This window comes from Melospiza georgiana, chromosome 3, assembly GCF_028018845.1.
Source record: "Melospiza georgiana isolate bMelGeo1 chromosome 3, bMelGeo1.pri, whole genome shotgun sequence".
Classification (NCBI taxonomy): Eukaryota; Metazoa; Chordata; class Aves; order Passeriformes; family Passerellidae; genus Melospiza; species Melospiza georgiana.
In genome coordinates, this window is record NC_080432.1 from 6,999,389 (window position 1) to 7,023,973 (window position 24,585).

The window sequence follows — 24,585 nt, forward strand, 5'->3', positions numbered from 1 at the left end:
CCGTGTTCCTCCAATATGGAACACAGGTTCACACAAAGATTACCATCAGCTGTGCTGTGACCTGAGAAACTTAAAAGCTTAGCCAAAAATTAGATCTGATAGACTAGCCAGGTAGTGCTGTTCCTTTGCATATTAAGGCTTCATTTCAATAGTCTTCTTTCCATTGAGAAATTACACTATTTATGAACACTGCATGAAAAATATTATGTTATTTTAATTGCTGTAATACATAATATTTTCAGTAATTATTAAAAATATATGAATATTTGCTGCAAACTATGATCAACAAGCATACTTGAAGTGATGCCTGATAGTCACACAAGTCTTTTTAGCTGTCTAATATGTTTATTATAAACCCCAAGGCTGTTTTAAGTGTTTTTCCTACAGGAGGACAAAGAATAGGGGAAAAAATTAAAGGAACTCTTAGGAATTAATTTTTGAATGAGATTTTCTCTCTGAAGCTATTGTATTGCCCATCTCAATCAGTTTTGGTAATTCTCACAAAAGATTTTTCCAAGGAAAGAAGGGAATGGCAGAATAATTACAAGTTAGTCATATTACAAAATGAATAATGGATACGTTCAGTTGTTAAATATTTATTTTATTAAATGGAGCATGCAAAATCACAGTGAGTTTCTTTTCTGACCAGAAGATTATTTCAGTGGTTTTGATTCCTTGGAGTTTTACAAATTTGGCATTTTTAGTCGGAGTGGAAGCTGATTCTAATCAGTCTGGCTCAGAGTTCTGGCAGCATCCCAGAATATTTCAGCCCCTGCTGAAGAAAACATTACACCTACCCATATGGCTTGTTTGGAATATGACCCACGAGCATGACTGGAGGAGCATCAGCTGTGCTTGGGAAGGGGAATGCTCTGTTACAGGGAGCCCATCTGAAGCACAGCTCCAGCCTGCAATCTGATCGGTCTTTAAGAAAGTGCCTACACCTGCTTTCCCCTCAAAGTATTACACACTAGAGGAAGATCAGGAAACATGAACCATGTGCTAGTTAAGGGATTGGATTAACACTCCAGAGCCAAAGTTTGCCCTCATGACTGTGTGGCTGGTTTTGGGTTCAGGAATCTTGGGAGCTACATAAATTCCTTTTTCAGATGGAAATGTATTTCCTTAAGTTGCAGTATGGAAAGGTGCAAATTAAATTGGTACAGCTGTTAAAAATGTAGGAGTTCCTGGAGAGCATGATGGTAAATCAGTCATCTGCCTCTGTGGGTATATGGAACATATTTTGAAATCAAACAGCTCAGGACTTAACATAATACAGTTTCTCTTGTGTGTTTGTTTTTAATCCTTGCTTTGTCTGTGTAGATGTCCTCTGAGGGATTAAAGATTGTGGCATAAGGAACATGCAGGAAACTCAAAACCTGGGTTTCATATGAGTGTAGTTGCTTGTGGAATATTTAACTAGTAATTGATTCAGTGTGAAACCAGTGTAACTTTAGGTCAGGTGATGCCCTGCATGTAGTAAGTCCATGAGCCCTGATGTCACACAGCCACAAGAGCTCATGTCACTACAAGGCCATTCCTGATAATCTTGGAATAATGGTGGTGACTGACAGAAGTGAGTGAGGAACAGAGGAAGCAAATGTTGCTCCTTTCCTCAAAAAGGGCAAGAAGGAGAAAACAGGGACCTGCAGGATGGTCAGCCTCAACTTGATCTCTGAAAAGAAGGAATAGATAGTCCTGGAGAACATTTCTATGCACGTGGAGCACCAGGAGGTAATCAGGAGTGGTCAACAAGGATTTACCAAAGGGAAGCCACACTTAACCAGCCTGATAATAGATAGATAAGAAACTGATTGAATGGTCACCTCCAGAGGGTAATGGCCAAAGGTTCAGATGGACATCAGTGACAAGTGACGTCCCGTTTGGGTCTCTATTGGGACCAGTGCTGTTTACTGTCTTCATTAATGGCATAGACAGAGGGATTGAGTGCACTCTGAAGTCTACAGATGCCACCAACTGGAGTTGTTTGACACACCTGAAGGATGGGATACCATCCAGAGGGACTTGGACAAGCTTGACAAGTGGGCTAATGGAAATCTCATGAAATGTAACATGACGAAGTGCAAGGTGCTGCACAAGGTTGGGGCTACCCCCAATATCAACACAGGCTGAGGGATGGACAGATGAGGACAGAGAAGGACTTGGGTGTGGATGAGAGGCTGGACTTGACCTGGCAATGTGCATTCACAGCCACAGAAACCCAATTGTATCCTGAACTGCATCAAAAGCAGCATAGCCACCAGAGTGAGGGAAGTGACTGCTCTGATGAGATCCCATCAGAGTGGGAGAGCTCTGAGGTCCTGAGCACAGAGATACAAGAGGTGCTCTGTGAGGAAAGGCTGAGAGAATTTGGGTTGTTCAGCCTGGAAAAGGGAAGGCTTTGGGATGGCCGGTTTGTGGCCTTCACTGCTGGAAGGGTAATGACAGGAAGAATGGAGAGGGACATTTTACAAGGCCCTGTAGTGATAGGATAAGGGGGAATGGTTTCAAACTGATAGTAGGTTTAGATTAGATATTAGGAAGAAAATCTTTACTGTGTGGGGGATGAGGCACTGGAACAGGTTGCCCAGAGAAGCTGTACATGCACGGTCCCTAGAAGTGTTCAAGGTCAGGTTGAAGCTCTGATGCTGCCTGGTCTCGTGGAAGATATCCCTGCCCATGGCAGAGGGGTTGGGACCTTTAAGGTCCCTTCCAACCCAAGCCATATTTATGATAACCTTCCACGATGAAATGGCTGGCCATATATGAGAATGGTGAGAATGACTGACTGGGAATGGTGAATATCCTCAACCCTAATTTCAGCAGGGTTTTCAGCCCTGTCTTGTATAAAATCCTGATAGAGAATCTGTTGAAGTGTGGCCTGGAAGAGGACACAGTGAGATGGATTGAAACCTGGCTGAATGGCAGGGTGAGTGTGGTAATCAGAGGTAGGAAGTCCAGTTGGAGCTGGGTGCTACACATACATTAGCGTGTGGTGTGTAACCTCGAGCCAGTGCTGGTCCCAGTGCTGTTTGACATCTTCATTCATGGTCTGGGTAGTGGGGCGTATGTGGACCCTGATAACACAAAACTGTGAGGAGTGGCTGATAGGCCAGAGGCTTGGGAAACCATCTTGAGGGGCCTCAGCAGGCTGGAGAAATGGACCAACAGAAACCTCATGGAGTTCAACGGAAAGTGTGGAGAACTGCACCAGGGGAGGAATAACCATGCATCAGCACATGCCATGGACTGACCAGCTGGAAAGCAGCTTTGTGGAAAAGGACCTGCAGGTCCTGGGGGAAGAGCTGAATATGAGTCAGAAACTTGCCTCTGTCTCTTCTTTTCTGACATTCTTCCTTGGTTGTTTTTCCTTATTCTCTCTTCTATGTATATTTTATTTTTTTTCATTATCTGATGCTTATTGTTCTAATTTGTCTTCCTCATGGTAAGCGAATGCAGGCTGTATTCCTGTATTCATGCAGCCTGAATGCAGGCTGTATTCCTGCTTTCAGGAAGGCTGTAAGGTCTCATCCCCTCCCTTCATTCAAGGAAGGCTTCCACGCTTAGGATTTCAGCCAACATCCTTTCCCTCACTGCAGCTGCCTGAGTTTGGGTGGGCTCTTAGATGTGGGATGTTCAGCTGGCAGTGGTTTTTGGGTTTTTTTGTCCTCCCTCATCACATGTGGTTTCAATATAATTGGTTTGTTTTTCAGGGCTTGCTTTTCTACTGCAAGTAAGCCAAGAAGCTCAGGGATGAGAGGGGCTCCCAGGAGGGCCTGAGGGATAGCCACAGTGATGTGTGCATGCAGTGTGAAAGACAAACTAATTTTTTTTTTAATGCTTAATTCTTGCCCAAGTCCTTCCTATTCACTATTGCATCAACAGACATGTCAGAGGGCTCCTTGTGTGTGATTTAATGTGGCACTTGGATGGGACAGCATTCTAAAGCACCAGTGTGCCAAAGTGGCTCATTTTAGATAAGGTTTTGGTCACCCTATCACAGGCAGTGTTTGTGGATAGACATCACACATTGACCACTTCTTTCCTTGCTTAAGCATAATGAAGCCAAAGATGTCCCTTAAGCTAAATCATGTGTGCAGTCTTACTCATTTTTAACTAATGCATCTGTGTTTATTGATCTCTCTTGTTTTTCCAATCTAGATCAAGATAGAGAAGGAGCTTAGCAGCCTCTACAAGAGAATGTTTGAACCTCTCCATGTGCCTCCAGAGCTTTTCCAAAGACTAACTGGACAATTCTGCAACATTCAGACTTTGAAGACAGGTCAAGCCTATGCAGCAGAAGATAAAACATCAGTTGATGATAGGCTAAGCATCCTGCTGAAGGGGAAGTAGGTTCTATAAAAGCTTGGGGACAAGCTTTTATATATATGCTTTGTGTCATGGCTAAATAAATTAGAAAATTATTGAGGTTGCAGTTGTTTGTAGTATGTTATGGTCTATAGTCAAATAATCTATACTTACAGTCTGTTTTGTGACACCATTTTCAGGTGGCAGTGATATCTCTTACTGGGAGCATATTGTGTATCCACAATGTGCTTATGTGTGCAGCTCTATGGATTTTAGTGGGAATTATATTTGTGTAATACCAAAGGCAGTGTCTCATGCAAAATGAACAAGAGATTTGTTTGAGTCTTAGATATCCTACTTGTCCATTCTCAGGTTTTAAGGTTAAAAAATATAGTGCATGAGGGAAGAAGTAGTATGTCTCCAGCAGGATTTAAAACAGCAGGCCTTTGGAATTGATTCATTGCAGTTGTACATGCAAGTAGAGAGGGGCAGGTGCGCTGCCCAGAGGCAGACAGAATCCAGGTGAGAAAGGGTAAAACATGCCATGGCCAAGCTGTAATCTTGAAACTCCTGCTAAATTCTGGCCAGTATTTTACCCAGTTTCTGTGTACAGCAGCAGCAATGTCAGGCTTCGTTGCTTTTCTTACTCATTACCACAAAGCTGCTTACCTAAGGGAAGCCTGATTCTGGTCTGGCTGTGTAACATGACCTTTCTCATATTGAATAACAATGTTTTGTGGATACATGCCATGTTCATCAATTCTCTATTTGTCTGGCAGCCTGTTCTGCTTGGAATCAGTTAGGCAGAAAACAGGGTAGCTCTGGGAGTGATATTCCAGAAGATGAATGTATTTATTCCTGCTCCTAATGCATTACTGTTGTTAGTAGTCCTACCCAATTTTTTATTAAATTAATCAGCCTCCATGAGTTTAAAATGTTGTTTCATCCATTTTTATTTCCAGAATGAAGGTGTCTTATCGAGGGCATTTTCTGCATAATATTTACCCCTGTGCCTTTATAGATTCTCCTGAATTTCGATCAACGCAGATGAACCGGGGTGAGAAATTCCAGGTACATTTTGTTTTAAATGTCACTGGACATGAGCTAGTGAGACCATTAAAAAATAGAGTATAAATTTGATCAACAGTGAACTGTTTGATTGCATAATTTTGCTATCCTTCTAGTATAGCTCTTTGGAAATGGACCATGTCAAGAATAACTTTTAAATGCTGCTAAACAGTACTATAATGGTGTGTATTGAGCAGTCTGGCTTTTGCTATTTTCTCTTTTGCTGTTTCCAAGTTTGTTTTGTATTAAGAGATTGTTCAGGACAAATAATTTAAGAGGCAGTTTTGATAGGAAAAGATAATATGGACAGGTTTCATCAGTGGTTCAAAAAAAGAAAAGGGAAGAAGAGGTACTGTAATAACGAAAGTCTAGAAGTTCTGGCACTAGTAATTAGAAATTGGTATTTATAAAAGTGTATGAATACTTCTGTCATTTTGCAATTTGTTAAAGCAACATAAGCTGAAAATTATCTCAGTATTTTGAATAAAAATATTCATATGGGGAACAATAAGGGTGTATTTCTCTAGCAGTGTAATTATGCTGGTATATTAAATATATTTTATTGTAGTTTGGGGAGGTGGAATACTTTTAGAGAAGGGTGTTTCTTTCCCATAGAAATGGCTAATTTGCTACCTCTTACTTGATGTTTAGCTAGGTGTGTGTAATAATGACCAGACTGTGACTGACTGGTGCATCCACACTGATACTGTGGCAGAGGGGAGGGAGGCAGAGCAGTGCAGACTCGAAAATCAGTGATTGGTGTCATATGTTCCAGTCAAACACTGGGCTTAGTGCCAGGGGAGAGACTTGCCCAGATGCACTCACTCCGCAGCAGTGGGGCCTCCCAGAGCCCTCCTGGCACAGCCCCTTCCTCTGGGAGCAGCTGAGTAGGAATCGGTCCCTCCCAAGGGAAAAGGGTCATGCTTAGCTCCTGCCTGCCTTAGGAGTTAATCTGTGTGTACTTTACTCGTGGGTTCTGCTTGTCACTGCCCTGTGAACACCAGCAGACTTGCAGGAGCACACGGATTCAGTCTTAAGGACCCCATCTGCTGGCAATGCTGGTGAATTCTTCCTCAGCCTCTGGGCTTATATTACAGTCCATGGAGTTGAAAGTCCATGGATATATGACAGAATTTCATTGTTTCTAGGACTTATTTTAATGGATTTTTAAAATTTTTAAAGGATGTAATGTTATCTTGTAAAAGCAGAGAGCACCTGATTTTGATTTATTCATAGATGCCTCATTCCCCCTTGCAAAACCTGCCCCTGGCTATGACCAGTGTGGGTTTTGGTGTGGCATTGCCCTCTGCTGGCACAGGGGGATGAACCTGCCAAGTCCATCCTCCCATGAGAGGGGGCAGAATCCCCTGTAACTGCCCAGAAATGGATTACCAATAACTGAGCAAACAGAGCCTTGGCTCAGCTGCTACTGGGTTGTACTTGTGGCATCACAGGGCTGACAGTTATGAGAGAAAATGGATTTTTTTTTTTAAATTACTAAAAACTCTTTGATGGAGACTTTTAGGTGACACCAGTTGTTCCTGTTTGGTGACAGTGACGTAAAATAAAACTAAGCTACATATAGGCCTACTGCAAGTGCTTGTCATCACTATAGGACTGACTTCATAAATAAATTTCCTCTTACATAAGTGTTTTTAGGTTTGGGAACTCATGAGAGATTTTCCCCTGTTATTGTCCCACAAGTTTTCTGTAAAACAAACTGGATACACATATCAGTTAAAAATATAATGATAATAAATTGCTGAGAATATTTACATTTGTAAATATCACATTCATAACAAAGAGATAACAAAAAGCTTTATGGCTTTAAGAGTTATTTTAACTGGAGTCACAAATAAAATGTAATCACTTGTTTTAAAGCCTGTTTAAGCGTGCTCATCTTAAAACATTTGTAAATGTGCTAATTCTGAGCATGTATTTTTTTCCAGGTTACCATTATTGCAGATGATAACTGCAAGTTCCTGTGCTGGTCCAGGGAAAGGCTGACTTTCTTTCTGGAGTCTGAGCCATTTCTTTATGAGATCTTTAAGTACCTTATTGGCAAAGATATTACAAATAAACTTTATTCATTGAATGACCCAACCTTAAATGACAAGGTAAGCAACTTCAAGTTTTGTTTGGAAATTTTCCTCCCACATACAAATGTGGTTTTACTTCAATTTTGAATGCTCTTAAAGCACCTTATTTTAACTTGTTGCCATCAGCTGCTTAATGCACACTTTTCCCTTTTAGTGCCAAGGTGTGAGTCAGTGCAACATTTCTGTCAGAAGCAATATTTAGCAAAGTTAGCACAGTAATGTACAAGAAAAATGAGTAACTGAGATTCAGAACTGATCAGCTTGTGAAAATATTTCTGCCTAACGATTAGACGTGATGCCAGTAGCTAAAAAGGTGCTTCTCCCTGGGTATCCCTTCTCACTAACAAATTAGTGTCTTTGTAAAAAGAAGCTTCAGAGTTTTTCCCTTTAAAAAAATTTCTTACTGGGGGCAAATAATTATGTAGCACTGATTGCTAGGAAGAACAATTTCAACATGTCTTTGAGGGTTGCAAATGCAAAAAAAAAAAAGCAAATATTATGTTGGTATTATGATGCAGTTAGTGGAAGGAATAATGAAATACATATAAAATATAAATAAATATAATTAAAATATAATTTTTATCTTTATAAATATATAAAACATTAAGTGGTCTGGGTGTACTCATATTCATGAATATGAATTACCTTGCTTTAGTTTCATTTTGCCTCCTTACTTATTCCTTATCATAATTTTGAAGAATTAGAAAATCCAACAACTTTTCCCCCTCTTTTGACTTAACATCTGCACACTTCAACTTCAGTTTGTGCTGTCTTTGTTTTTAGTTGCAAAAGGCACATAAATTTAAGATTATTATAGTTGGTTTATTATAGTAAGTTTTGAAAATGTATGTTGTAGAAATTGAGTGAGCATTTGGGAAACTTGTAGTATCTTATTATTCTTCCTAAAATAAAAATCATGTCGCATGAGCTCTTCCTACATAACTTGGCAAGAGAATTGTTAAATAAATTCTTCATTTTCCCATTGCCATATACATTGTATATATGTACATATATATTATATTTGAAAGCTTCACTTTCACATATAAATATTATTGGTGTCTTTGATGTCTTTTAACTGTTGTCAATCTCATCAGAAAATGTTGGGGTTGACTTGTGTACGTAGGGGACTACAGAAATCAATTGAGTATTGATTTATTCCTATTCAATATGGTAGTAAGAAGGTAAAACTATCAAATAATTTTTGTTGGAAAACAGAAAAGTGTATTTTATTTATTAAAAAAGTATATTTATTTTTTAAGTATATTTATTTTTAAAGTATATTTATTTTTAAAAGTATATTCTATTTTATTAAATATATTATTAAAATATAATTTATTTTGTAAGAAAACTTGTGATTTTTTTCCTGCCTAAGGAGACTTTCACTAGTATTGGAAAAATTGTCATTCCTTTCTGCATGAAATAGGATACTAGTTCCTGACTTGTCAAATTCTATAATGGAGTTATCCATTATAGTTTTGTCATTGATTGCTACCTTTCACATACACCTAAAATAGCATTCTGGCTTGCAGTGATACCTTACAAGGTACAATGTATGGCTTCATATAAATGTTATAGTATAAAGGCTTCTCAGGAAGGCTACTCAAAGCAAAATGGAAGCTCCTCAGACCATTTGACAGGGAGAGGATAATGCTCACCTGATGCCCTTAGTCTGCAGTAGGATCAAGAGCCAAATGGTCATCTGCTGGGAAGGAGGGACATTCACCACTTTTCTAACATAATGATATGGAAAGCCAGGAAAATAACCATGCTTCTGTTAAGGCATAAATTGCCTCTATATATAGCATGCTGTTTTGTTTAGCAAGGAGGATCAGCTTCATCATAAAGACTACATTTAATTGCAGAGCATTATATTTAAATAATGAATTACCAGATAATAAACCCCAAGCTTCCTGTAAGAAAATACATGAAAATTTCAGTACAAAAGCGATTTGAGATTGAATAATTAATGTGCAGTTTCATACTTGTCAATGTTCCAGTTCCAGTATATTACTGGCATTTTCTATTGTCATTTAAATTGATTTACACTGCATAGAATCTTCTCCTATAACAATTTTCTTGTATAATCACGGCTGAGACTGGAGCATCTATCATAAGGGAAGTAGTAATTTTCCATTTTTATTTTAATTTGCTTGAAATCTTTTTTTCAAGTAATCATTTTTTTCTTTTTTAGGCTTCAAAGAAGATTGACCGGCAGCCCAGCCTCTGCTCTCAGCTCTCGGTGATGCAGATGAGGAACAGCATGGCCAGCACCAGTGACAGCGAGGACGGCCTGCAGATGTTCCTTCGTGGGACTTCCTCTGCATCCTCTCTTCGTGAGTGCTCAGGATAGTTTGTGCCAGTTTTGAATATGGCTCAGGCTGACCATTAGAGACACTGCAGAACTCCTGTTGCCCTCTGTGGGAGCACACTGCAGCTTTTTGATGCTGCTGTATCAGCTGAATTAAGGGACTTAACTATAGGGCAGTCAGGTGCATGAGGTTTTGTGTTCTAAATGCAGATACCTCATGTACATACTGGGAAAAGACCAAAAACATGTGTAGTAATAATCTTTGGCATGATCTGGAATGCTTATAGTAATGGGGCAAAACTGAAGGTACAGTGCCAGTCACAGTAGTACGTCCTTTGTTCTGTCACTGGTGCTTGTAGAAACTAAAAACCCAAACAAAACATTTTCCTTCAGCATCTCAGTGTCCTGCTTTTCCTCCTGAGATAGTTTGTATTGGCAGAGTCTGGAGGAATGTGGTATACAACCAATACTTTGATGTTACCTGGAAAATCTCCAAGTATCCTTGCAGGTTCTCCTCTGCTGTGCTTTGTATGACAGGAGTAGTAGAGAACAGATGAAGTGAGAGAAGAAATCATGTCTGACCTTTTTACTTCTATTCTTTTAATTAATTTCTTTATGAAAACATTCTAAATTATTCTTTCTAGGCTTTTGCTGTCATGTGTTTTTAGATCATCTGACTCTAAACATTAACATTAGCCTGAATTCTGAAAGCAATGTTTAAATTAAAAAGCCACAGAGGATTCTCTATTTTCTCATTTGGCATAAGCTGTTAGTTTAACAGCATTTAAAAGGATCATATAGGATTATTTCTTTTGATTTTGGAAATATTATTTTTAGTGAATTGAATTCAAATATATGAGAGAAAAACCACTGTTATTGTTATTTGTTATATGTTATTTGCTATGGTTAAAGTCTCTGCTAAGAAGAGGAAATATTTTCAAATATTTGCATCTTTCTGTTTAATTATCTGTTTTCCATTGTGTTCCTCACAGTTCTCATCCAGTAACACCTTCAGACCTGGAGGGCCTGTCTGGTTTTACTCCTTAACATTGGTGTAGTCTGCATGCCCAGATAGATGGAAGAAAAAGCCCTACTAATGCTTCACCCTACTAGAACATCAAGGGTGACACCTGGGATATAGTTTGATGAAAATTTCAGTGTTGTTTTCTTTTTCTCCTCTGTTTGCTGCAAGGACATTCAGAGGTAGTTGAGGTAGTAAGAGACCTCTGGACATTACCAGGTCCAGCCTCATGTCCAGTGAAGATGTGAATATTTCCAAGCTGGAAGATTTTCCAGCCTCCCTGGGCAACCTGCTCCAGGGACTTACCACCCTCACAGTGAAAAAATTTCCCTTATTGCAACTCATGCTTGTTTTCCTTCTTTTTTTTAGTGCATGCCTCTGAGAGGAGTCTGACTCTCTCTTCCATTAGGTAGCCAAAGACAAGAGTCAGAAGCCCTGGGAGCCTTCTGTTCCTAAGGCAGAACACACCCAGCTCCTGCAGCCTCTCCATCACTGCTCCAGCCTCTGGAGTTGCACTCTGCTGCTCTTGCTCCGGCATGTCCATGTCTTTCTTGTACAGAGAGGCACAAAACTGGTGCAGCACTCCAGATCCTGGCTCACAGTTGCCAGCTAGAGAGAATTAATCTCTTCCATTGACCTGCTGGCTATGCTCTTGCTTGTTGTGTTCAATACATGCTGCTAATGTGGCCCAATATAGGGGTGGGCCTATATTCACTGCAGGAGCACTCTGCTGACTCCTGTTCCTTTGTGTCCACCACAGTTTGTTTCTACAAAGCTGCTTTCCAGCCAGCTGGCGCCTAGGCTGTAATGCTGTGTAGGTGTGTCATGACTTGGGTTCAGGGATTTGTCTTTCATGAATTTGTCATTTTTGTCAGTTCTTTTCTCTTTTTCCAATGGCCTGTCCAGACTCACTGCTCTACCCTTTGGCCTGTCAGCAGTTTCCCTCATTACCTGGCTCCTGTCTGTGAATTTGGTAGGAGTGCATTCCATCCCATCAACCAGGTCATTAATCTCTTCAATATTACAGGCCTTGGCTTTGGCCCCTGAGAACACTGCTGGTAACCAACCACCTGACAGCTGGATTTTGTCCTGCTGTTCACCACCCTGTGAACTTGGCAGTACAGCACATTTTCCATTGAAGCCATAGTCCATCTATCCAGTCTGTTTCCCATTTGTCTGGAAGGACCCAGTGACAGACTGTGGAGGGCTGTGCTACCATCCATGTAAACAACATCCATTGTACTCCATTCATACACAGAGGCCATCATCTCACCTCCAAAGGTGGAAGGTGGCCAGAGTGGTCAGATGCAATCAGCATCCATGATGGCTTCTGCAGTCACCTTCCCATCCCTTGCTTGGGCATGGCTTCCAGGAAGACAAGCTCCATAATCTTCCTGGGAAATGAATTTAGACTATGAGGCCTGGGTGTTCCATCTTCCCCTTCATTAAAATGGCTGTGATGTTGGCGTTTCCATTTGTCTCCCCTGACTTCAATCACTTTTCCAAGATGATAGAGGGGGCCTTGCAATTGTATCAGCAATGCTTGGCACCCTTGGATGCAGCCCATGTGGTTCCACAATCTTGTGTTCACCCTTTGAGGTGTTCCTAATTCAGTCCATGTTTCCTGTCAGTCAAACATCACTCTCTGTCTCTGCCTCTGGATACAGAGCCCCAACAGGCCTCAGGACAAACCTCTAAAGGAAAAAACTCAAAACAAAAAAGTTCCTGAACATCTCAGACTTTTTCGTGTTCCTGTGTCCTGTGCATCACTGAACTCTTGCCTCGCAGCTACCCTGGTCTTTCTTTTGTTGCTGATTTATTTGTAGATGCCTTTCTTGTTGCCCTTCACTAGATCCAGGTCTAGCTGAGGTTTGGCTTCCCTCATTTCATCACCACATGCTTGGGCCATGGTTCTGTGTTTCCTCCAAGGAGCTCATACCCTCTTACACTTCGTGTGTGTCTGTTTGAGATCTGTCAGAACTTTCTGTTCATCTCTGCCAGCCTTCTACCACGCTTGCTCAGCTTTTTGTGCACCGGAACGGCCTGTCCTTGTGTTTTGAGGAAGGTGTCCTTGAAGATCAACCATCTGTCCTTAGGTCCCTTTGCAGGCCTTGTCCCATGAGCTCTTGCCAAGTAAAACCCTGAGCAAGCCACAGTTCCCTGTCCTGTAAGGTTGTAATTCAGCTATTTGTCTTGCCACTCAGTATCTTAAACTCCACCAGCTCCTGCAGCCCAGATTGCCAGCAGCCTTCAGCTCCCTGATGAGTTCTCCCTTGTTCATCAGTGACAGGTCCAGCAGAGCGCCTTCCCTAGCTGACTCATCCATCACGAAGGAGTTGCCTGCTACCTTCAGGGATCTCCTGGACTGCCTGCTCCCACCTTGATACCAGGGTGGCTAAAACTCCCCAGGAGCACCAAGGCCTGTGATCCAGTTGTTGAAAGAAGGCTCCCTTCTCCTTGCTCTTCTTGATCAGGCAGCCTGTAGAGATTCCTGCTGAGAAGTCTCCTGTGCTGGTCTGTTCTCTGAACTTTGCCTTTAAACCCTCGAGTGGCTTTTCACCTGTTCCACACACAGCAAAGCTCCATGAATTGATGCCACTCCTTTGCATAGAGAGCCTTTGGGTGAACTTGCACACTCAGAAATTGTAAAACTGTGTTTGTGTGATTAGTTAGAATTAAAGTGTCTCTTTCAGGCTTAACAGCAAAACTCTTACACCAGTATTTCAGCTTTGGGAGAAAGTACTTGAAATGCATGACAAGTTGAGCTGTAATTGTATAAATCTCCAAGATGCACTTGTGCTTAGCACATTCTTGATAAATACACTTTTCTCTGTTGTACTTTTCCTTGGTTTGTGTACCTTTTTTTGGTATACAGGGTGTGCTTTACCCAAGAGAAGGGGTTTATGTGTCTTTTATGTTCAGAAATTCGTCAGCCCAGCTGAGGCAGCAGCCTCCCAAGTCCAATGCTTTCCTTTACTTTTGGGTAGGCAGAGGGATTGCCCCTACAGCAGTGCAACACACACCTTGGGAAGCATTGTTATTTATTTCTTCTTTGTATTTTGATTGTGAAATTTCTGACTTCTGTAAAAGGTTTGTTCATCTCCTTGAACTGTAATGCCTTAATATCTGCTTTTGCCAAGATAGCTTGTTAGTTATTCCTGGGTACTGTCATTTGCAATGATGGGGTTGGTGCCAAGGTGAGCTCTGCTTGAAGATTTGTATTCAGTGTGGATTGTGGCCATGAATGCCCTTTTTTCAGATCACAGGGAAAACTGAAAAAAATATCTGCAATTTGCCTTGTCACTGGTATGTTTTCAAAAATATTCTGCTGGGTGCTCTCAGTGCAACAGCTGGGGTATTTTTTTTGTCTGTTTTTTTAAGATTTACTATAAGGTACATGCTGAGGCTTCCAGTTCCAGTGCTGTTCCCTGGATCCTCCTTCTACAGGCATACATTTGTTGATTTAGAACAAACAAACACAATCCAAAATCCTCAAAAGATTTTGTGAGAAACATATGGAAATGTCAATTTATTTTATTTTTATAAAATTAGAATAAAAAATGAATGAAGGGAACTTATCTGTACAGGAACTCTGTAGGAATACTGTTTTGTCATTGCTAGGTGATTGTTGTGTGGACAAAGCCTCCCACTACAAATATAACTTTGACTACTATAATCCAAATAAGTTTTCTTCTCCCAATTTCCACATTCTTGAAAAAATGAGCATTTATATTTTTGTATAATCCCATCTTTTAAAATTATGCATTTATCAGTGCTATAAATGATAAGCTTTGACTCATTTTCTTGAGAAATTAATATTAATCCTATTTCAAAGTGTTTAGGAATAAAAGGGTTAAAATTACTAATTAGTAGGTCCCAAGCTACAATTACTAATAAAAGTATGTTTTTCATTTAATTAATTAAGAAACCAAACTAACTGTTTGCTTTTATATTAAGGAAATAACCAACAAGAGTTCTATAATGCTTACGGAGTGAGTCGTTTGCAGCATGATGTTTTCTGTTGATAACATCACATTAACTCAGCAGGCATCCTCAAAAAGGTATTAAAGTGGGGTTTGTTTATCATGTGACACTTGTGCTTGACATCCATGGTCCACCTGTATGTAATTCATTAGAAAGTGAAATAGAGGTATCTCTTTTTCCAGAATTTGAGTTAACCAAAATAGTTTATCCTGATCACAAGCCTAGTTTCACCTGAATGTCAGTCCTTTAAATAATATTTTGCTATTAGTTTCTATTTTGTAATTCTCTTGCTTGACAGCCACTCACAAATTTATTAGAGATACAGTTCTCTTCTTCTGTGGTACTTGTTTTAGACATCTCAGATTTGCTAGTGTATGCATCTGTATTTGCTAACTTCTAAGCTGAGCAGGAATGTAAAAGGTTTTGGTTTGGTAATGCTTTTAGTGATATTATCAAATTGTATGCTCCCTGCTTGTGGTTAAAAGCAGGATTGGATTTCACAGGAATTTTAATATATATTTTGGTTTAGGGCCTCAAGTAGGGGCAACAAAATGTAGTGAAAGGAAGATCTGACTCAGTCACTTGAACATCTGTCCAACACTGGATAATGGCATCAGTAGACAAAATTTTGTATTTGGAGCAAATAAGAGCATCTTTGAAATAAGCAGGCTGAGAGAATGACCTTATATATATATTGGATCCTGTTGTACAAACTTATGGCTGCTTACTTCTGTTTTCTGGAGAGAATTAAGTGGCTTTAAGCAGAAGAAAACCATTTTAAAAATAACAATAAACTACACTGAAACAAAGAGCTACAAAAAAAAAAAAAAAAAAAAGAAGCTGGAACTGTAACTCAGCATTTTCAGGCACTCTTTTACCTTTAGGTATCTCTCAGAAAAGCCAATTTCGTATCCAAATGTACCCACAGACGCTGGGTGTGGCACATTCACCAATTAATTGATCTAGTTATCTTTTGCTTAGGCCATAAAACACATCTGTCTGGGAAGAAATGTTTCATAATTTCTGTGTCTAAAAATGTGCTTGAGTAACGCTGTATTGTGGCAGTTTAAGTAATTTTTGAATCTCAAAAGAAAACATTAATACATTTTTAACATAAAGAGTTCTGAAACTCTTTATGTTAAAATTCCAATTCCAAACAGTCTCTTTGTCAATGTGACTTTAAAATGCATTAGTGTCATAACTTGCTGGTGTAGCCTGTGTCTGTATATTGTTCTCTGTGTGTATCACATACAGTGTAAATGTGATCCAGTTCAGTGTAAATGAGTCTTTGCTCATAAGTGAGCTTCCTTAACACAGCACTTTACTGTATATCTGATAAACATTTCTTAAAAATAAGAGTGTGTTACAGCTATCAGTATTTTTTTCAAGAATATTTAAATTTTTAGCTTGTATGCCAGCAGTCTGTTTGCATGGCCTTTATCTCTTGTTGTTTTCTTCTCAAATGGGATTTCAGAGATTTCCATAATCTTTTTGGTTGTCATATACTGGCTGTTTGCAACCTCCTACTGTTGTGGTGTCTAAGTCTACAAGAGGGTACTGAGAAAAATACATGTCCATGTGTAGATTCGATTTCAGAATGAACAATGGAAAACAGAACTGTTCAGCTGATGACTCAAAGGAGTTCTCTGGTTTGACCCTCATACTGAAAATTTAACTGTAACAGAGGTAGTTTGCAGTGGTAACTTGCACAAAAACTCCATTTGATGTCTTAACAGGGATAGCTGTGGTGTGAGCCCTGCTCTGGCAGACAAGTTGCTGCCTTTCTGAAAGGTGGTTTTTTTGCAGTGAAATCACTGTCAGTTGAAAGTTATGTGGCCTTTGCCTGTAAATTTTGTTTTCTCTGTGGTTGTTTATGGGAGTATAAATCTGTATAAGTTTTACATTATCATGCTGTGTAAAACTTATGAGGATGTGTCAGAGGAGGTTTAGGTCAGCTTTTAGGATGAGGCTCTTCACCTGGGGGGGGTTGGGTAGGCTCCCCAGGGGAGTGGTCACAGCACTGGGCTTGGAAGAGTTCAAGAGTGTCTCAGTGTCTGGACAATGCTCTCAGGCACATGGTGTGACTCTTGGGGTGTCCTGTGCAGGACCATGAGCTGGACTTGATCCCCATGAGTCCCTTCCAACTCAGCCCATTCAATGACCTTATGCTTTAAAGGTAGTTGTGGCTTTGAAGCTGTGCACTGAGGAGCCTTCCCTGCAGCCAGGCCAGGTGCAGATGCACACACCCTTTGTACCTGGGGCAGCTGAATGGAGATGAGTCAGTGAGTGAGTGTAAGGATGAGAAAATGGTCTCTGGGGAACAAGCAGTGGGCACCCCCTGCAGTTGGGGTTTGCACTGAACCTGGGGAGATGTTTCTACACCTGCTGTGGCTGTGGTTAGCAGCAGGCATTGCTGGTTTGTAGCAGTGTGGCTGTTCCATGTCTAGAATTTCCTGGTGCTTATGGCCAGATAACAAAGAAACCTTCACTTAGAAATCTTCTCATGAAGCAACTAGGGCAGGATCATCAGATTGTGTCCACTTTGTCACAAACAGGTCTATGTAGCAGGTGTGTGTTGTTAAATTAACTGGCAATTTCTTTGTACCTGTGGCAGGCCCAGGCCGCACATCTCCCTACCTGAGAACTTCAGCAAAGATGAAGCCCATCGAGGAGAGTGTTGAAGATGATGTCTTTGAAGCACCATCTGCTGATAAGCTCGAGCTCCAGCGGCTGCCTTAAACAGTTGTGTCCTCAGGTGGATCAGAGCTTGCACAGAGCTCCAGTGCAACAGGAGGGAGCTGAATTTGGGAGGAATCTGAAAGCTAAGCCCACCTCTCCATGTTTGAATTTACTGCAGCATATCCCAATGGTTTCTAGATGGAAATGTCATGTTTTGTTTTACTTCTAAATAAAATAAAATAAATAAAAATGTGTGTGGTTTTTTTTGTTGCTTCTTTATGGTTGCTTTATTTCTACTTTGACTTTTGCCATTATAAATTTAGTATTGTGTTGCTGACTAGCTGGAAATTTCTACGTTTACCTGGTGGAGAATATCCCATTTTATTTACCTATGTTCCTTTGAAGCCTATATCTTAGTGTTTTCAGTGGGAGATTTTGAAACTGTTTCCAAAGCTGTGTTGCTGTTACCAACCATCATTGTTGTGTCAGTCTCATGTGAAAAACACACTCAGTCTTCTGCTTCAATTTTTTTTAAGGTATTTGCTGTTAGTGTTTCCCAGTCTCACTCTTGACTCCACAATTGTAGTAATGACTTCAATTTTAGTTTTTATTGACCAAAGATTTGAACTTAAGGCTGCCTTTTCAACCTTAACTTTTTCTTCTTTACGCAACTGTATTATACTGAGCTTCATGATTTTCCTTAGCCTTATCCAAATAACACTTGATATAGGAAGTTCTGTTCAAACCCCAAAATGGGGTAGCTGCAAGTTTAGTAAAGCCCAGTCTCATAAAGGGAGGCATTGGGAAGTTTTTATAGAAGGTATTTGTAGCAGTCCTGCCTGTGATAGGTGTGGACATGTAGATGGTAGCTGTACTAATTAGCTTTGACAACTCTTGAAAATCACAGAGCAAATAGTAGATTTTAAATAATATAACAAAAAATAGCTACTACTTCTTTTATTGAATTGCACAAAACATACATAGAATAATAGATGTTTGGTGTCAGCTCCCTAGCAATTAGAAGTGTCATAGTCCGGGGTTTTTTGTTTATATAATTCCCTATTGTTTCTAAAATTTATCTTGACAGAGCTTCTTTGAATAAGCCTGCATTCAAGTTATACAACCCACTTCTTCCCTCCTTAAAACCTCATGCAATACCAAAACACACATTAAGGGATTGGAAGTTTTACTTGTGTTGTCAGCATTCCTGCTTCTGGGGATTTAAATCTAGTGTGCAAGATGACATCATTGTGTCTCGTGCTTCTGACAATTTTGCATTATTACAAATGGCACACAGACCTGAGACATTTACAAATAGATGCAGAATATCTTCAGGCCACACAGGTGCAAAAGGCAGCCCAGTGACTCCTGGTGGAGGTGACAGAACAGTCTGAGAGCATCCTTAGGTCAGTGCCTCAGGGACAGTGGCCACATCTCTGGGGCTGCCCCTTGGCTACTGGGGGAGTAAGAGGGGAAATGGGAACTATTTTACTTTTGAGGAGATACAAAGAGTAATGTCCTTATCCTCATGTCATTTTCCCAAATTTCTGAGGTTCAAACTCCTTTTAAAGAGGAAAACTAAGCTGGTGGAATTGAACTCATACAGTCTAGCAATAAGAAGAGGATGCAGAGTGCCTAAAGTAAAAATAGCAGTTCCTGTATCTCCTTCTCTAGCTGAACAATTTCTTGTGTTTAGTTACCAAATCAATCAATATGCAATGCCTGGAGAGACTGCATCTCCTGAATGATCATAGAATTTGTCTTAATAAGCAGAGAGGGCCTGAGCTCTGGGCACCCACTGTGCACCCCTGGCTCCGGCTGTGAACCCTTGTCTGGTGCCTGGGAGCACAAACCAAGTTATCACCAGAGCTAAGGATGCTACAGCAGTAACACTGCAAATAATGATAAATAACGATGTCAGTTTACCAAAAGTAATACATTTTATTACCTGAAAATTCTTAACTGAAAACTTTTAAATTACTGATAAATGGGTAAAATTAATAGGAAACAAGATTACTTGATAAATACAACTTGCAGAGACCGTCTGCTTCTGTCCCTCTGTTTCAAATAGAGTTGTTCTCAGACAACAGACATTAAGACAGACTCTGAACAGATTTTCCATATTGAATGAGGTACCCCTTTTCATTGCTGTTGCAGAAGGTAAGAAAGAGCATCGTGTAATCATTTGGAGTTAAAGGAGGGCTTGTGTAGAGGGGTAGAAGATGTACCGTAAAGACATGGTTCATTTATTTCAAAGTAAAACTGATTTCAATTAGTAAATCAAACATAAAACAACATGTATTTTTAAATCAGAACACCCTGTTCTGTTGGTCTTAACTGTAACTAAGTACAGTGAACTACATGTATGTGAACTATAGTAGCAGACTGTTGGCTTTGCTAACCATAATACCTGTGGGGTAAAAATGAAATGTACTTCACCAATTTTGTTTTCTTTTTTTTTTTTTTTTAATTTCTTTTTAGAATTCTGTGATTTCAGTGAATTTGTATATATAAAAATGCATCTTGAGTACCACATGTGTCAGGGAGACTGAACTAAAAGATACCAATTATCTCTATCAAGAGCTGTATTAGAGATACAGTTAAGGCTCTGTCCTGTTCTCATAGCAAAGCACCATTTGTCTCAATCTTCAATTTTGTGGAATGAACTTCATGTGGAGCTGATTGAGCTATAACTCTCATGCTCTCAGGTGGGAGCCTGTGTGCTCCTACCCCAGGAGGTAAATCTGTATTGGAGGAACTGGTCAAAGCTGGAAAAAAAATTAATTTGAGCATTTAGAGAGGATTCAGAAAATGAGCTGTAGCCCAGCACTTGGTAAGTCACAGGTGTAGTGGCAGAGCTGGTGAACCTCTGCACCTTAATTAAGGAAACATGGTAGCCATGATCCACATGACATTTCTATGGGCTGAAAAACAGCTCTCTGGTTCTAGTCCATAATATGAATGTATTTTAGATAACTCTTGTTTTGAATCAGTCATTTTTCAAACAAGCCAAATGTATTTAAATTCAAAAAATATGTGTTAACTAATATGCAAATACTAATTTTCTTTTTCCTATACTATTTCCCTTTAAGAAATGAGGACAACAGAATTATAATCTCCTTATGGAAAATAGGCTACTTTACTTGATACATGCATTAGTAAGCAAAACAAAGATCTATCAAAAGAAGTTATTTGTTTTTTTAAAAATAGCAATACTGATACAATTAAAAGGCAAGGGCTTCATTCTTCAGCAAATTTTTGGCATCTAGGTAGAGCCTAATTGCAAAAGTACAGACTTGGAAAGTATCTCTGCAGATGGAAGGCAGCAATTTTTAGAGCAACATTGTGCATGACAGGCTATCACATACACATTCACAAATCGTTTGGATGGAGTTTTGGGAAGTCAGTTTGTAAAGACCTTTAATTTTAACCTTATTACTGGAATTACAGCAACAGTTACTTTAATTATTTTCTCAGAAATGTTGCAGTAAGTGCTTCTGAGTAAAATGCTGGCTTTGCATCTCTGATGCCATGTTGGTCACAGCTGCTCCTGCTCAAAGGGGAATGGGTTTTCAGTACTTAAGGGATTAATAAGGGAAGACAACCATCCTAGTTAATTAGCCCTGACATGTAAACTTCCTGAGAGCATGCTGATGATAATATGAAAGTCATTAGAGGGTGCAGAGATGCAATACAAAGCAAAAGTTGTGGGATCACGAGTATTGATTGCAATATGGTCTCTGCACTGTTTTTTCAGTAAGGAGAGAGAGCAATATGGAGGGGCTCAACAACACTGCAAAAGTTGATGGGCTCTTTTTGGGCCATTTAACAAGACAAAATGCTTTTCAGTTGATAAAGTTATTATGACTACAGGTAGAACAAAGTATTTTCAATGAGCTTAAATATTAGCTAGATTTTAGTTCACAATAATATTTACTTAGCATTTAATGCACATAAGTTCCAAACCCAAGTTACAGTGGTGCCATGTCATGCCTGTGTGTTTGCTAAATACCTCTAGAAGCCTTGAGAGCTTTTTTTTTTCCCCAGACGACTCTTTAAGACCCCTAAGTCAGAGCTGAAGTAGATATCAGTACCCCTTTGCACAGGGATGAGTGCCAGCATTACCAAAACCTCCAGTATTACACCTACTGTAGCTGAATACTGCGCAGTCACTGCAATTTACCGTGCTTGAATTACTCCTTAGCTTTCTCCTGGGGGATTAATATCTGTTACAGCCACATCCTGATTTCCTGTGCAAAGTGCTTTTGGGATAACAACTCCCTGTCATCCTTCATAGCAAAGAACAGATCAAAGGCAGTGCCTCTTGACATGCATCCACTTGTGCGCTATTCCGTCAACACTCTTGTGTTCGCTGTCACTCAGTGCTCCATCCTGTTCCAGAAAACTAAGGAACTTAATAATAGTATAGACATTGTCTGCCAAAATACTGTGAAGAAATATGAATCTTCTAAGCTTTAAAATGCCTGTTCTTCTGCAGTTTGTTTTTCCAAATAATTTCCCTGATCACACCACACTCTGGAGTTTTACCTCGTAAATTTTTTTATCTTTCAGTGTACTTGGGCTTCTCTCCAAATCTTTATGAAAAACTTTTTCTATAAAAACATTTTGTGGCCAAAAATGTCCAGAGTTTCATGACTCACGTGTGCAAGTGCTTTGTTAGGCTTTCAGGGACACTTTATGAGGACTACAATTTAGAAAACCAAACAGCCATCTATGTTTTTCTCTGTATTTCCTCATTGTTTAATTTTTCAAAAGCTGCCATAGGTCCACAAAGAGACAAGAGAGGAAGGAATCCTTTTCAAAAGGCTGCAAATTTCACCTTCCAGTCAAGTCCACAACCTGGTTCATGAGGCTACTTCTCCATGCAGGTGTGCTCAGGAAAGCTGGCAGTGGCACTGTTCTTTGGCTGGGTTGCTGAATTAAGTCTTAGGGCAGGTAACACCCACTGCTGGCTGAACCGGACTTGTCCTGACCTCTGAGGGCGCTTTGGGATGAGTGTGGGGCATGAGGCATGCAGTCACTTTCAGGGGAGAGAGAAAGAAACCTGCTCAGAGACAGGACTTCAGAAGCATCTTTTTAAGTATAAGTAAATGTTAAGGTCACAGCATTACTGCTTTGTGGACATTTCCCCATCACACCTCCACCATCTCCCTTTCCTGCAGCACATCACTGGCCTGTGCCAAAGCGCTGTCAGGACTGAGCTCTGAGGTGCACTGGGGCAACAGGCTTGTATCTCAGCAGTGGGGTTGTACTAAAATCAGTGGCAACTGGGAAATCCAGGTGGAGATGGCTGGCTCATTTGGCTGGGTGTGAGAAAAGAGGAGTGAGAGCAGGATAAAATCAGCATACAGGTGACTAAGAGACAATCTCTGCTTTCTTGGACCTGAGTGAGATTGTTCTCTGCGGTTGGGAGAATCCACTGAGATGCATTTCTGGGATGTGCTTAAGCTGCTGCAGTGGTGCATGTGGTTGTCACCTGCCATCTGAGGAGAGGTAAGTGGTCTTGAGTGCAGGGCAAAGAGTCTGCAGGCTCCCTGCACCTTATATCTCCACAGGGGTTTGTTCTTCTGAGAATGAAGGCAGGTTTAGCCTTATGTTCCAGCTGGTATTTCATCTCTGTAAGCATATGGAGGAATGACACATTTTTGTCCAAAATACAATGGTGCTTGTGGTGAGGATGCAAAACTGGAATTGCTCTTCTGGAAATCCCATAGAGAAATGATGCTCATACAAGCATTGTGGGGATTACTTGGCTCCCTGTGTCTTTCCTGCTGCCTTCCTTATTTCCTTCTTTGAACACATCTGGCAGTAGAGACAGTTATCAAAGGAAACTTCATTATGTTCATTTGCAGCTTTTATGCGCTCACCACCAAACTATACAATTAGCAACAGGAAAAAAAAGACTCATACTGACATAAATTATCATTTTATTTGGAGGAATAAGTGCCTAACAGATTACTGCTTCTTTGATTTTGAGTGTATTGAACAGAAAATGGTTTTTTATGTGCACGGGGTATGCTGCAAAACATCCTACAGATGTGAAAGTTTAAATACAAATCCTTACTTAAATGTCAAAGGGGAAATCATAGCACTTATATAGAAAACAAAAGTAGAGTTTGTTAAAAAGTTGTGGGTTTATTTTGGGAGAAAAAAGACTCCTCTCCTGGTATGTCTCGGACATCCTTTAATTGTTTAAACCTACTACTACAAGCTGAAGAGGGTGGTGTTGTGCTGTGTTGAGTTGGAATTTCTGTTTCCCCCAATTCTGTGATGGTTCTGCGCCAACTCCTCCCTCCTTCCCAGGTATTGTCAGTTACCCCAACTCCACCCTGGTTGTCTTGGTGACCAAATGCATCCTCCCCCAACCCCTCCTGGTGCCCTGCCACTCACTCTCCGCTCCCTCCTTTATTTCTAGAAACTTCCAGCCGGAGAGCTGAATGATTGGCTCAGGGACCAGGGCCCCTCCTTTGGATTGGTGTTTTCCTCATGCCGGTCCCCTGGATCCCCCTCCCCACAGTGTCCCCTTTGGTCCAGAGACTGACTCCTCCCTTGTACCCTCACCCTTTAAAACCTGCTGTAATCTCGCCCTTCTTGTCTTCTTCTGCTGGATTCCCTGGGTTTGGTTAGAGCTGGGATTCACCGCAGTTGGAGTTCGCCCTCTTATTCCGCTGGTTGCAGCTCTTGGTCAGCCTCGTCCTGCACCAGGACATGTCCCCAGCTGTAACGCTGGGGATGGCCTGAGGTGCTTGTGAGGAATGAAATCCTGGAGATGAGAGCTCTTTTTCAGAGTTGCTGTTAATGAAGTTGATAAGGTCTTGATTTGAAGTGTTGGTCTGTTGTCGGACATTGAATGTTAGAGTTCTAGGACTTGCCTTTAGTTGCTGTTGATAAATGTTGCTATTTTACCCTGTATTTGTATCTCTCCTCATCATACTCTGTATTTGTACCCTGTGTTAGTCTGTTGTTGAACCTGGAAGGTTAGAATTCTAAGACTTGCCTTTTGTTTCCGCTGTTAGATGTTACTATTTTACCTTGTATTTGTATCTGTCCTGGTCATACTCTGTATTTGTTCCCCTTTCCATCTCGCCCTGGATTTG

At 40.4% G+C, this 24,585-nt stretch overlaps 1 protein-coding gene across 1 annotated transcript in view; it reads left to right on the forward strand.

Moving 5' to 3' along the window:
* Nucleotides 1-14,847, forward strand: part of BVES (blood vessel epicardial substance) — a 49,889-nt gene extending 35,042 nt beyond the window's left edge. Inside the window, 5 exon segments of the mRNA XM_058020575.1 lie at nucleotides 4,162-4,349; nucleotides 5,271-5,379; nucleotides 7,326-7,493; nucleotides 9,667-9,808; nucleotides 13,089-14,847. Of these exon segments, the coding sequence (XP_057876558.1) occupies nucleotides 4,162-4,349; nucleotides 5,271-5,379; nucleotides 7,326-7,493; nucleotides 9,667-9,808; nucleotides 13,089-13,453 (972 nt within the window). The 3' untranslated portion in view covers nucleotides 13,454-14,847.
* Nucleotides 14,848-24,585: the final 9,738 nt, after the last annotated feature.